This window comes from Aureococcus anophagefferens (genome assembly GCF_000186865.1).
Source record: "Aureococcus anophagefferens unplaced genomic scaffold AURANscaffold_1, whole genome shotgun sequence".
In the NCBI taxonomy this organism is placed as follows: Eukaryota; class Pelagophyceae; order Pelagomonadales; family Pelagomonadaceae; genus Aureococcus; species Aureococcus anophagefferens.
This window is the reverse complement of record NW_008705561.1, coordinates 2282975-2294639: the sequence shown is the minus strand read 5'-3', so window position 1 is coordinate 2294639 and position 11665 is coordinate 2282975. Positions and strand designations below refer to the sequence as shown.

At 70.5% G+C, this 11665-nt stretch overlaps 4 protein-coding genes across 4 annotated transcripts in view; 3 read left to right on the top strand and 1 right to left on the bottom strand.

Moving 5' to 3' along the window:
* Positions 1-1119: 1119 nt before the first annotated feature.
* On the top strand, positions 1120-1455 carry AURANDRAFT_15577 (hypothetical protein; the record flags this gene model as incomplete). The annotated part of the gene is made up of 1 exon (XM_009034351.1): positions 1120-1455. A coding segment is annotated over one exon (336 nt), but the record flags the coding sequence as incomplete, so codon positions are not given.
* Positions 1456-4965: 3510 nt separating this feature from the next.
* On the top strand, positions 4966-5880 carry AURANDRAFT_60791 (expressed protein; the record flags this gene model as incomplete). Its single annotated transcript, XM_009034352.1, has 1 exon — positions 4966-5880. The coding sequence occupies one exon, from the start codon at positions 4966-4968 to the stop codon at positions 5878-5880; it is 915 nt and encodes a 304-aa protein (XP_009032600.1).
* Positions 5881-6532: 652 nt separating this feature from the next.
* Positions 6533-8971, top strand: AURANDRAFT_60790 (hypothetical protein; the record flags this gene model as incomplete). Its single annotated transcript, XM_009034353.1, has 1 exon — positions 6533-8971. The coding sequence occupies one exon, from the start codon at positions 6533-6535 to the stop codon at positions 8969-8971; it is 2439 nt and encodes an 812-aa protein (XP_009032601.1).
* A 1911-nt stretch (positions 8972-10882) lies between these two features.
* The window catches only part of AURANDRAFT_60789 (hypothetical protein), a gene marked incomplete at both ends in the record, with an annotated part of 2304 nt that continues 1521 nt past the window's right edge, over positions 10883-11665 (bottom strand). The window contains 2 exons of the mRNA XM_009034148.1: positions 10883-11188; positions 11331-11597. Coding sequence (XP_009032396.1) covers positions 10883-11188; positions 11331-11597 — 573 coding nt within the window. The remainder of the gene's footprint in view (positions 11189-11330; positions 11598-11665) is intronic.

Here is an 11665-nt window from a genome sequence, read left to right as displayed (position 1 = left end):
CGCGCGTTCTGTCCGCGTACTTCGTCTTCCGTGGCGGATCGTCAGCGCGTCCTCGCGCCGCTTTCGCCGCTCCTCGAGGTCGTCGTCCGTGGCCCCCCCGTAGGAGGATGCAAGGCCCGGAGGCCCGCGGCGGCGCGGTGGCGGACGACGTTCAGCAGCAAAGCCCCGAGCAACCCGAGCGCGAGCCAGCGGATCGCCGTCTCCCGCGGGAGCCCGCGCGTCGCGCCGGCGACGGCGTCGTCGTCGCCGAAGTCGCCGCCGGCGCTCCGGCGCGCGGCGGCGACGGCGGCGGCGAGGGGCGCCGCGCGCGCGGCGACCTCGAGGGCCAGCGCGACGTCGAGCGCCGCCGCGGGGGTCGTGAGGAACGACGCGAGCGCGAGCGAGCAGCCGCAGGGCTCGCGGCAGCAGACGCCGCAGAGCGCCAGGCCGCCGTTGGCGAGCTCCAGCAGGCCCGCGACGGCCAGGGCGAGCGTCGCGGCGCCGAGCTCCGTCGTCGGCGCGAGCGCCGCCGCCGCGCCCGACGACTTGAGCTCGACGGCGACGCCGACGAAGACGCCGCCGAGCACGCAGAGCGCGACGGACGTCGCGAAGACGACGAGCGACAGGGCGGCGCGCCCCGCGCTCTGGCACCAGGCGGCGCAGCAGCGGCACTCGCAGCCGCTCGACGACCGCGGGTAGTCGCGCTGGAGCACGCGCCGCGGCGCCGCGAACTCGTCGTCGTCGCCGTCGATGAGGCTGTCGTCCTCGTAGACCTCGAGGTAGGTCTCGTCGCGCGGCATCGCTATGGTTTACGGCGGGGACGCGGGCACCGAGGTCGCGGTCATGATCGATGGGCAGCCCTCATCAGCGCCAACAGCAACAAGGGTCAATGAGAGGTTCAAGACAGACCTTGACGCGATCCACGTCGCTTATGTAAGCGCGCAACAGGATCGCACAATGAGCCGTGCCATCCTCGCCATCGCGGCGTGCACCGTCGCGTGCGCCCATGCGCTCGAGCCGTTGAAACCGGCGATCAAACCCTGGCAGCGCGCCACGCCCAACGCGCTGACGGCCGCGCGCCTCGCCGCGGCGCCCGTCGTCGCCGCGGCGCTCGCGACGCCCGGCGGTGCGCCGAACGTCGCCGCCGGCGCCTTCGCGGTGGCGAGCGTGAGCGACGGCCTCGACGGCTACCTCGCGCGGCGCTGGCGCTGCGAGAGCGCGCTCGGCGCGTTCCTCGACCCCGTCGCCGACAAGGTGCTCGTGTCGGCGACGCTCGTCATGCTCTCGGCGCGGTTCGGCGTCGACGTCGCGGTGCCCGCGGCGGTCATCGTCTGCCGCGAGGTCGGCGTCTCGGCGCTGCGCGAGTGGATGGCGGCGCGCGGCGCGCGCGACGCCGTCGCCGTCGGCTTCAGCGGGAAACTGAAGACCGCGTGCCAGATGGCCGCGCTCTTCCTGCTGACCTGGGCCCGGCCGCCGTCCCTCGCCTACCGCTCGGGCGTCGCGCTCCTCGACCTGTCGGCCCTCCTCGCCGTCTACTCCGGCGCCGTGCTCGCGAGGCGCGGCGCGCGCGCGCTCGGAAGCCCCGCCGCCGCGCCGGCCGCCGGCCGCGTCGCGCCGACGGTCGGGCGCGCGCTCGAGGCCGTCAAGGCCAACGCCCTCGACCCCGTGGCGCCGGTCGTCGCACCACCCGTCAAGAAGGCCAGCGCCCTCAGCTTCTTCCGGAGGCAGCGCAAGAGCGTCGAGGCCGAGCTCGAGGCGGAGGCGGCCGTGGCCGCGCTCCCGACCATGGCCCCGCGCGTCGAACAGGCCGCGCGGGACGCCGCGTGGCTCGCCGCCACGGGCACGAGCCTCAAGGGGCTCAACAGCGTCGTGCCGCCGCTCGGCCGCCGCGTCGCCGTCGCGCTCGACGGGAAGGTCGTGGACAAGCCCGCGATCGTCGTCCCCCCCCTCGGGAAGTAAGGTCCCCCCGAGTCGCTTTAGAACGCGAGCCAGGGCGGGCAGGGCCGCATGCGGCGGAGCGTCGCCGGGTCCGCCTTGTTGTAGCGCGCGGAGACGACGCGGATGTTCGGGAACAGCTTTTCCTTGGCGTCGGCCGTGAACGCCTGGTAGAGCGCGAAGAGGCCCCGCTGGCGGATGTCGTTGTTCTGCAGGCACAGCTCCTCGAGGGTCTCGAAGCCGCCCGCGAGCGCCGTCGACGCGACCTTGCACGCGCCGTCGTTCGCGAGCAGGTTCGCGCGGAGGTCGAGCACGCGGAGCTTGACGCCGCCGAGCGCGAGCGCGGCCACGAGCTCGTCGACGGCCGACGGCGTCAGGTAGTTGGCGCGGAGGTCCAGGTGGCTCAGGTTCGGCGAGCACTTGCGCTTGAAGCCCTCGGCGAGCGCCGCGACGCCGCGGAGCTGGATCTTGTTCCACGCGAGATCGAGCGACGCGAGGCGCGGGCACGCGCCGGCGATGAGCTCCTTGACGAGCTGCTTCGCGCCCGTGGGGCCGAGCTTCTCGCCCTTCATCGTCGTGACGTTGCGGAAGCGCCGGAGCTCGACGGTGAAGAACGGCACATTTTTCTTCTTCCGGTCGCCCGCCGCGTCCTTCGTGACCATGTAGTCCATGTTCTCCCGCAGGTCCTCCTTCGCGGGCGCCCGCTTCGCGTCGTCCTTCTTCGCGGGGTCGGGGTGCGCGGCGTCCGCGCCGGGCCGCACGCGCAGCGTCAGCGCCGCGTCCGTCTCCCGGGCGACGCCGGGCTCCTCGGCCTCGGGCGCGTTGACGCCGGCGATGGTGCCCGCGACGCGCATGTACTTTAGAGTCTCCTGCGTGAGCCGCTCGTCGGCGACGCGGCTCGCCTCCGCCGCGACGGCCTTGGCCTCGCGCGCCTCGGCCGCGAGCCGCGCCGCCTCCTTGGCGGCTTTTTCCGTCGCGAGGCGCGCGGCCTCGGCGCGCTCGCGCTTCTCCTCGACGCCCCGCTGCAGGTCCCAGCGCTCGAAGAGGCGCATGCGCTGCGTCGTGTTGTCCAGCTCCTTCTGGCGCTGGACGCACATCTTCTGGTACCGCGCCCAGTCGTTCGACTGCACGGACAGCAGGAACTCCTTCACCTGCTGGTCCTTGTCGTACTTCTCCCGCGCCTTGATCTTGTTGTACTCGGCGATCTCCTCGCGCTCCTTGGCCAGGTAGTTGGCCTTGGCCTGCTCCTTGGCCAGGAGCTTCTCGTAGTAGACCAGGGTCGGGTGGCGCCGCGCCTTGCGCTTCCGCGCGCGCCACATCTCGATCTTCTCGCGGTAGGTCAGGCGCGTCTTCAGCGGCGCGAGCGTCGACGCGGCGCCGGCGAGCTCCTTCGTCTCCTCCCCGTCGGACTTCTCCTCGTCGTCGCCGTCCGCGTCGTCCGCGTAGTCCGCGTAGTCGCTCTCGTCGCTCTCGTCGCTGCTGTCGTCGTCGCTGCTGCTGTCGCTGTAGTCGCTCCCGTAGTCGCTGTCGCTCTCGCCCTCGAGCTCGCGCCGCCGGTCGTCGATGTGCTTCTTCTCCTTGGCCGCCACGCCCTGGCCCGCGCGGAAGTCCTGGTGCCGCCCCTCCTTCTCGATGTCCCGCAGGAACGGCACCGGCGTCGCCATGGCCGCGAGCGCCATGCTCGAGGCGCCTCGGGCAGGCGGCGCTCGACCTCGGCGGCGCGGAGGCGCTCGACCTCGACGGCGCGGAGGCGCTCGACCGCGGCGGCGCGGAGGCGCTCGACCTCGGCGGCGCGGAGGCGGTCGACCTCGACGCGGAGTCGTCGGTAGCGCCGTCGAAAGCGGGCTGCCTATTGGCTGGCTGGCTCCCCTGGCTCGCAAGTTGGCTCGCCGCGCGCCGCGACGCCCGTCGCCGCGCCTGCTGGCGTGGGAGCCCTCGGGCTCGCCGGGCGCGGGCTCGCGACGCCCGCGTCCCGGAGGCGACGCAGATTCCGCGAGCAGATTCCGCGCTCCTTAGGACCCCGCACGCGCCGGCGGGGGCCCTACTTCTTCGCGGCGTCCCAGAGCTGCTCGCGGATGGTCGGGAGGAGCTCGTCGTAGACGAGGGCGACGCGCGCGTCGAGCGTGTTGTCGCAGACGATGCGGCCGTGGCAGGCCGTGAGCATGACGCCGCCGCAGCACTTGTGGTCCGGGAGCATCTTCTTCGGGTCGGCGTTGACCTTGACCTTGGGCTTGACGACCTGGCCCGTCGCGGCCTTGATGGTCTCGGCGTAGAGGGCCGCGGCCTCGGCGACGACGGACTCGCAGATCTTCACGTCCGCGGCGCGGCAGCGGACCTCGACGTCGTCCTCCTCGATCTTGATCAACCCCTGGACGACGAGCTTCTTCACGAGCTCCGGGTAGGCCGGCGTCTGGACGACGCCGGCGACGGACTCCTTCGCCGTCGTCACGAGCTTCGTGAGGAGGTCGTCGCGCAGCTTCATCTTCGTCACGCGCGCGTCGCCGACGGCCGTCGACCGCGCGATGCGCTCCGAGACCTCGCGCTCGCGGTCCTTCTGCTTGTAGTCCTCGGCGATGGCGAGCTTGGCGTTGTGGACGAGCATCTGCTTCTCGATGTTGAAGTCGTGCTCCGTCTTGATGCGGATCTCGTTGGCCTTCTCGTGGGCCTCCTGGAGGATGAAGTTCACCATCTGCCGGATCTGGTTCGTCCCGCCCGACATGGTGGCGGCCCGGAGAGCGCCGGCGCGTCGAGGCGCCGCGCGGATCGACTCGAAGCAAGCCCCGGGGGCGGCGGTTGTGTACGCGCCCGAGCTGCGGTCGACGACGGCGACACACTCGCAGCCACCGGAGAGGCGAGAAAGCCGACCGTGCCGATTTTCCACTGCCGATGGAGCAGCTCGACGCCTCGACCCTGGCCCGCTGGGCCGCCGAGCCGGCGCTCTACGAGACCCCGGGCAAGCTCGAAACCGCAAACGACGACTGGCAGCGCGGCGTCCTGCGGTTGTCGGCGTCCGGCGTCGTCTTCTGCGACGACGGCCGGGCCGCGCGCGGCATGGCCCTCGACAGCGTCGTGCGCGTGACCGTCGGCGAGCGGAAGCGGTTCCTGAAGAAGGCGCGGCTCACCGTCGAGCTCCAGGGCGCCGCGGGCACCTGCGCCTTCGACGCGCGCGACGCGTTCCGCCGCGACGCGTTCGCCAAAGCCTGCGAGCGCGCGCTCGTCGCCGCGCGGCGGCGGACCGCGAGCGGCTTCACGACGCAGACCGCGGGCATCGCGGGCCTCGCGAGGAAGCGGCGCGCGAAGCGCGACGAGGCCGGCGCCCTGGCGGCGGAGACGCGCGACGACGTCCGCGCGCTCATGGCGGAGGCGTCGGCCGTCGTCTCGATGCTGAAAAAGTACCAGGCGCGCGCGGACCGCGCGTCGGGCGACGACGCCGCCCTCGGCGCCGCGCGGCAGCTCGGCGCCATGCGCGTCGCCGACGACGACGCCGCGGCCGTCGACGCGGGCGACGGGAAGTTGCTGGCGGACGCCGCGGCCGCGTTCGCCTCAAAACTCCTCGGCGCCGGCGCCGCGAAGAGCGTGACGCTCACGGACCTCTGGTGCCGCTTCAACCGCGCGCGGGGCGCCTCGGGCCTCGTGTCGCCCGAGGACTTCGCCGACGCCTGCGGCCGCTACCTCGACCGCCGGTCGCCCGACTTCTCGCGCGACGCGCCCGCGACGCTCCGCGTCTTCCGCAGCGGCGTCAAGGTCGTCGCCCTCGCCGACGACGATACGCGGGCCCGCGTCGTCGCCCACGCCGCGGGCGGCGCGACGGCCATGGGGCTCGCGGTCGCGCTCGCGGTCCCGCCCGCGCTCGCGGCGGAGCTGCTCGCGGACGCGGAGCACGACGGCGCGCTCTGCCGCGACAAGTCGAGCGCCGGGCTGGCCTTCTACCCCAACGCGTTCGCGACGCGGGGGGTGGCTGCTTAGGGTTTTGGGGTTTTGTTGATATCCCCATGGGATCCCGAGGTGCGGGCGCAGGACGGGGAGGCCTTCGCAGAGGGGGCCGACCACCAGGCATACACCAGCCACGGCATACACCAGCATAGCAGCCGCATAGCAGCCGCATAGCAGACGCATAGCGGGCGCATAGCGGGCGCATAGCGGGCGCATAGCAGGCGCATAGCAGGCGCATAGCAGGCGCATAGCAGGCGCATACCACCAGCATAGCAGGCGCATAAGACCAGCATAGCAGCCGCATACCACCAGCATAGCAGGCGCATAAGACCAGCATAGCAGCCCACCAGCATACCACCAGCATAGCAGGCGCATACCACCAGCATAGCAGCCGCATACCACCGGCATAGCAGACGCATACCACCGGCATAGCAGACGCATACCACCCGCATACCACCCGCATACCACCAGCATACCACCCGCATACCACCCGCATACCACCCGCATACCACCCGCATAACACCCGCATAAAGCCCGCATAAAGCCCGCATAGCGGGCGCATACTACCAGGCATACCGGCGGTCAACCCCCTCGGGGCCTTCGATCGGGGCAGCAACATCATGATTTTGCGGGCGACAACAATTGGGCGACAAAAGCATTCCTCGTGTGTTCCGAATCATAAGCGATGGCAGCCCCCATGACTTCTTCCCTCCTCTTGGCGCTGGCGTGCTCGCCGACGGCGGCGGCCAAGCTGCTGCGCGGGTCGGTCGCGGCGGCGAACGGGACCGTGCCGCAGCTGCCGGCGGCGAACTACGCGGGCATCGGCTACGACATCCTCCAGGGGAATCCGCTCGCCGACGGGCTCGACAAGGGCTACCGGGCGGCCGTGCTCGACGCGGCGAGCTTCGCGCAGGGGCTCAAGACGCCGGACGGCAAGTGGGCGATCCCGGACAACACCGAGGCCGTCATGGCGTCGGCGTGCGACATCCAGAGCGGCGGCTCGCAGCGGCTCGTCACGGGCGAGACGTCGCTGGGGACGACGTCGCAGAACGACGTGAGCGTCGGCGGCGAGGCGTGGAAGGTCGTGGCGTTCAAGGCGTCCGCCGGCTTCAAGAAGACGACGAGCGACGTGACGGCGAGCTCGGACGACACGGTGGTCTTCTACAGCCGGGGCACGATCGAGCTCTACAAGCTCAACGTCGAGACCGCGCTGGCGACGCCGTCGCCGAACTTCGCCGCGGCCGTCGGCGCGCTGCCGACCGACGCGGACGGGCGCATCAAGAGCACCTTCGCGGCCGGCGCGGGCTTCGAGTACTGCCTCGGCGTCGACGCGGCGACGGCCTACGACGACCAGGGCACGGGCCTGATCTACCTCGCGTGCGACCAGGCGGACCCGAAGGCGATCCAGTGGCAGCTCGTCGACGGCCGCCTCATCAACGGCCTGAACGGGTTCTGCCTCGAGCAGAACGTCGAGGCGCCGTGGGCGTCGGGCGGCGCGCGCGCCGACGCGTGGAACTGCGACGCGGCGGACTCGGTCGGCGACGAGCGGACGCGGTGGACGATGGACGGGTCGGCGCTCAAGAGCGCCCAGTCGGGCTACTGCCTCGAGGTCAACCCGGGCCTCAGCCGCGTCTACCCGGACGCGTGGAAGTGCGCCGACGTCGCAAAGATGGCCGACAAGCGCGCGAGTTGGACCGTGACGGACGCGGCGGCCTTTTCGACGACGGGGTCGACGCTCGTCACGGGCTGGGAGGGCTGGTGCCTCTACGGGGCCGAGGCCTTCGACGGCAAGAACGGCGCGGCCGTCGCCGTCGCGCCGTGCGACCGCGCCGACGTCGCGGCGTCCGCGTCCTGGAAGCGGGTCGGCACGAGCATCGTCAACGTGAAGAGCGGGTATTGCCTCGAGATCAATCCGTCCGACGCGTACAACCAGCCCGACGGCTTCGCGCTCGACACGTGGGACTGCGGCGCGGCGACGTCGGAGAACGACAACCGGACGTCTTGGACGGTCGCGGGCGACGGGACGGTCGTCAGCGGCTACGCAAAGGCGGCCGCGTCGTTGTGCCTCGAGGTGAACCCCTATCTTTCCGAGATCAAGCCGGACCTCTGGGACTGCGCGGCCGCGTCGCGCTTCGGCGACGGCCGCGCGGCGCACGACCTCTCGAGCCTCGGGAAAGGCGGCGACGTCATGCGCGCCTACGACGCGCTCGTCGAGACGTTCGGGACGCACTACGTGTCGTCGACGACGCTCGGCGCCAAGTACGGCCTCCTGCAGGAGGCGACGTCGGACAGCGCGTCCCACTTCCAGGGCCAGGGCCACACGTGGTCCGCGGGCGCCCAGGCGTCGTTCAAGGGCGTCACCGTCGGCGCGGACCACATGTCGTCCGACGAACAAGCCCTCAGCGACGCCTGGACGGCGTCGCTCAAGTCGTCGTCGTCGTTCTTCGTCGGCTCGGACCCCGTCGCGGCGATGCAGAACGACCTCGACGGCTGGAAGGCGAAGATCGCCACGAACCCGATGCCCGTCGGCGGCGCGGTGCTGCCGATTCTGGACCTGCTCACGGCGGCCCACTTCCCCAAGGACACGCAGATCTCGAACAAGCGGACGCTGCTCGCCAAGGCGCTCGGGGCGTGGTGCGCGACCGTCGACGCGTCGAAGGAGGCGTGCGCCGCTTACGCGGCGGACCGCGGCTCGGACCTCACGTCCTGCCCCGAGGACGCGAGCGGAAACGAGTGCAGCGGCCACGGATCGTGCATGAGCGATAATACGTGCGCGTGCGATCCCAACTACGGGGGCACGGCGTGCGACGCCAAGTGCGGCAGCGTGACGTTCTACGGCTCCGACGTCGACAGCTACGGCTGCGGCGCGGAGAACGGGTCCGTTTCGCAGTGCACGCAGCTCTCCGCCGACGTCGTCTGCACGAAGCTCGACTGGGAATTTGGGGGGGCTACCGAGTGGCACGACGCCGAGGCCGACCACTGCATCACACCAATTGAGGGCCCGAAACAATGCAACAAGAAAGACTGCAGCGGGTGGGACTCCTTTTGGGGTTGCAACTCCTGGGACTGCCACGCCTTCACCAGCATCACCTGCGCCTACCCGTCGACATGCTCTTCGGCCTAGGAGACGGATTCCTGGCGGACGCGGAGCACGACGGCGCGCTCTGCCGCGACAAGTCGAGCGCCGGGCTGGCCTTCTACCCCAACGCGTTCGCGACGCGGGGATTGGTTGCTTAGGCTTAAATCCATACTCTACGGGTAGCGAGGGCCCGATTAGGCCCGAGTAGGGCCTCTTCGGCAACTGCGATGAAGTTCATGATGCCGTTTTGTGACGTCGTATGTTGCACAACCTTCCGGCTTCGGCTCCAACAGATTTGCAATTCTCGACCGTGCCGCACCGCGTCCAAGTTTGCCCGCATTGCGCCTATCACCTTCCCGCACCCCTCGACGCCCACTGCACCTCTGGGGAAAAAATCGCAGTCGCAAACGACGCCGAACCGCTTCCGCGCGAACAAAAGTTCGCCGCTTGGCCGGTCGCGCGCGCGAGAGACCCGCAACGTTGGCGCGCGCCACGCACTGCACGGACACCGCGCACGGCGCCTGGCGCGGACGCCCGCGCCGACGCGCCACCCGGACCGCGCGCGCGCGGCCGCCGAACGCGGTCCCGACCCCGACGCCTTCGCCGCCGAACGCGGTCCCGACCCCGACGCCTTCGCAGGCACCGTTTCAACCATGAAGACTTCTGCGCTCCTCGTCGCCCTGGTCTACGGCTCGGAAGCCCTCAAGCCGAAGGCGGACGTCGGCGTGGCGACGACGTTTCAAGGAATATTTCGAGGTGACGGCCCCTCGAAATCCGTCGGCGAGGCGTTGAAGCGCCTCAAGGCAGTACCTCGAGGAGGAGCAGTCGGTGTTCTGGAGGGGGAGCTCGGATCAGAATACGGATTCCTGGAGGAAGAGGAGGAAGAAGAACCGCCGGTCGCGCCGAAGAAAAAGTTCTTCTTCTTCTAAGAAGAAGACAGCTCGCGCGCATCGCCCCCCCCACACCTCTCCCCTCGCTCGCATTCCATCGTTCTAAAACCTAGACCGACGATCGGCTCACGACTGCCCAGGCTCCTCCGGGCAAGGTCACGGCGAGTGCCCGAAATACTTGGGCGCGTAAGGAGGAGGACTTCAGCTCATGTTCCAGTAGGCCGCGTACACGGAGGCGCCGAAGGCCGGCTCTTTCTTGAGGCCCGCGAAGTAGTGGAAGTCCATGTAGCCGGGCCCTTGCCAGTTGCGCGCCTCGTGCTTCTCGATGGCGTCGAAGAGGTCGCGGACCGTGAACGAGCGGCCGTCGGGCGCCGCGCACGTCGCGTCGGCGTTGCACCAGCCCTTGAGCGTGATCTCGGGCTCCTCGAGGACGACGAGGTCGTCGAGCATCGCCGCCGAGAACTTGGCCTTCCCCGTCTCGCGGCGAAGCGTGAGCGTGTAGTCCGCGATGCGGCACCCCGTGCACACGGTGTGCTCGCCGTCGTCTTGGCGGATGCCCGACGATCCGTCGAAGACCACCTCGCGGAGCCACTCGAGGCCCGCGGCCGACGGGGACCCGTCGCGGTCGCCGCCGAAGACGCGCGCCCGGACGTTCTCGTCCGTGAGCGCGTCGGTGTCGAGCCCGTAGTCGAAGTGCGGGAACGCTTCGATCTGGTTGAACTCTTTCAGGGAGAGGCGACGCGGCCGCAGCGTCTTGGACGAGAACGGCGAGACCGGCGTGGAACTCGCGGGGCGGAGCGGCTTCCCGGACGGCATCGCTGCGGGCTTCTTCGCTTTCACCGATTGCTTGGGCGCCGACTTGTTGGGCGCCGACTTCTTGGGCGCCGACGTCTTGGCCGACTTGGGCGCCTTTGGCCGAAGCGGGCTTCTTCTTCGCCGCCTTCACCTTGGGCACCTCCTTCTTCGCTCTCGCCATCACCCGAAGCCGCTGTGGCACCCCTCCAGATGGTGAAGAATCGCCGAAGCGGAGGTGTACGGCGCGGAGGGCCTTACCTAAGCTAAAAAGTTACGCCACAAACTCCACGTCCTCGAGGATCTTGGCGAGCATGGCGGCGTGGGCGACGAGGCTCTCGTGCTGCTTCGGGTGGAGCGGGGCCGTGACCGCGCGGGGGCTGTCGTTCGCGTCGCGCCGCGCGGCGTCGAGCGCGATGGCCGCGTCGAAGAGGTCCTTGGACGTCCGGAGCCGCTCGATGAGGGCCGCCGCCGCCGCCGCCGTCGCGCCGCGGTCCGCCGGCGCGCCGTCGGGCGCGGCGACGCGGACGCGGAGGCACGCGGGGTTCCGCGCGCACACCGCGACGACGCCCGGGAGCACCTGGGCAGGAAAAGAGTGATCCAACGTCGCTTCAACGTGAGTGTTCCGCGCGCGCGCGTTTCGGAAACAGCACCCACGCTTCGAGAACGCTCCGAGGGATGATCGGTCGTCCAAAAATCAGCCGAAACGAGTGGAAAACGACCGAGATCGGAGCCTTTGAAGTTGGGAACTTCGCGCCCTTTCTTGCCCTGGGCAGCACGCCCCGGGGGAAGCCGTGGGCGTCGAGGCGCGCCTCGTACTCCTCGGACGAGTCCGGGAAGCCCACGTTCGGGTCGACGTTCGCGACGGCGTCGGCGAGGCGCAGCACCGCGCCCGCGGCGCGGACCAAAACGACGTCCGCCAAAGCCGCGACGTAGAGAGCGACCTCCGGGTGGTGCGCGTCGGCCTTGGCCAGCGACGCCTCGGCGTCCTCCCACAGACCCAGGTCGAGCTCGACGACGGACCGCGAGTTGTAGAGCGACGCCGCGAGGTGCGCGT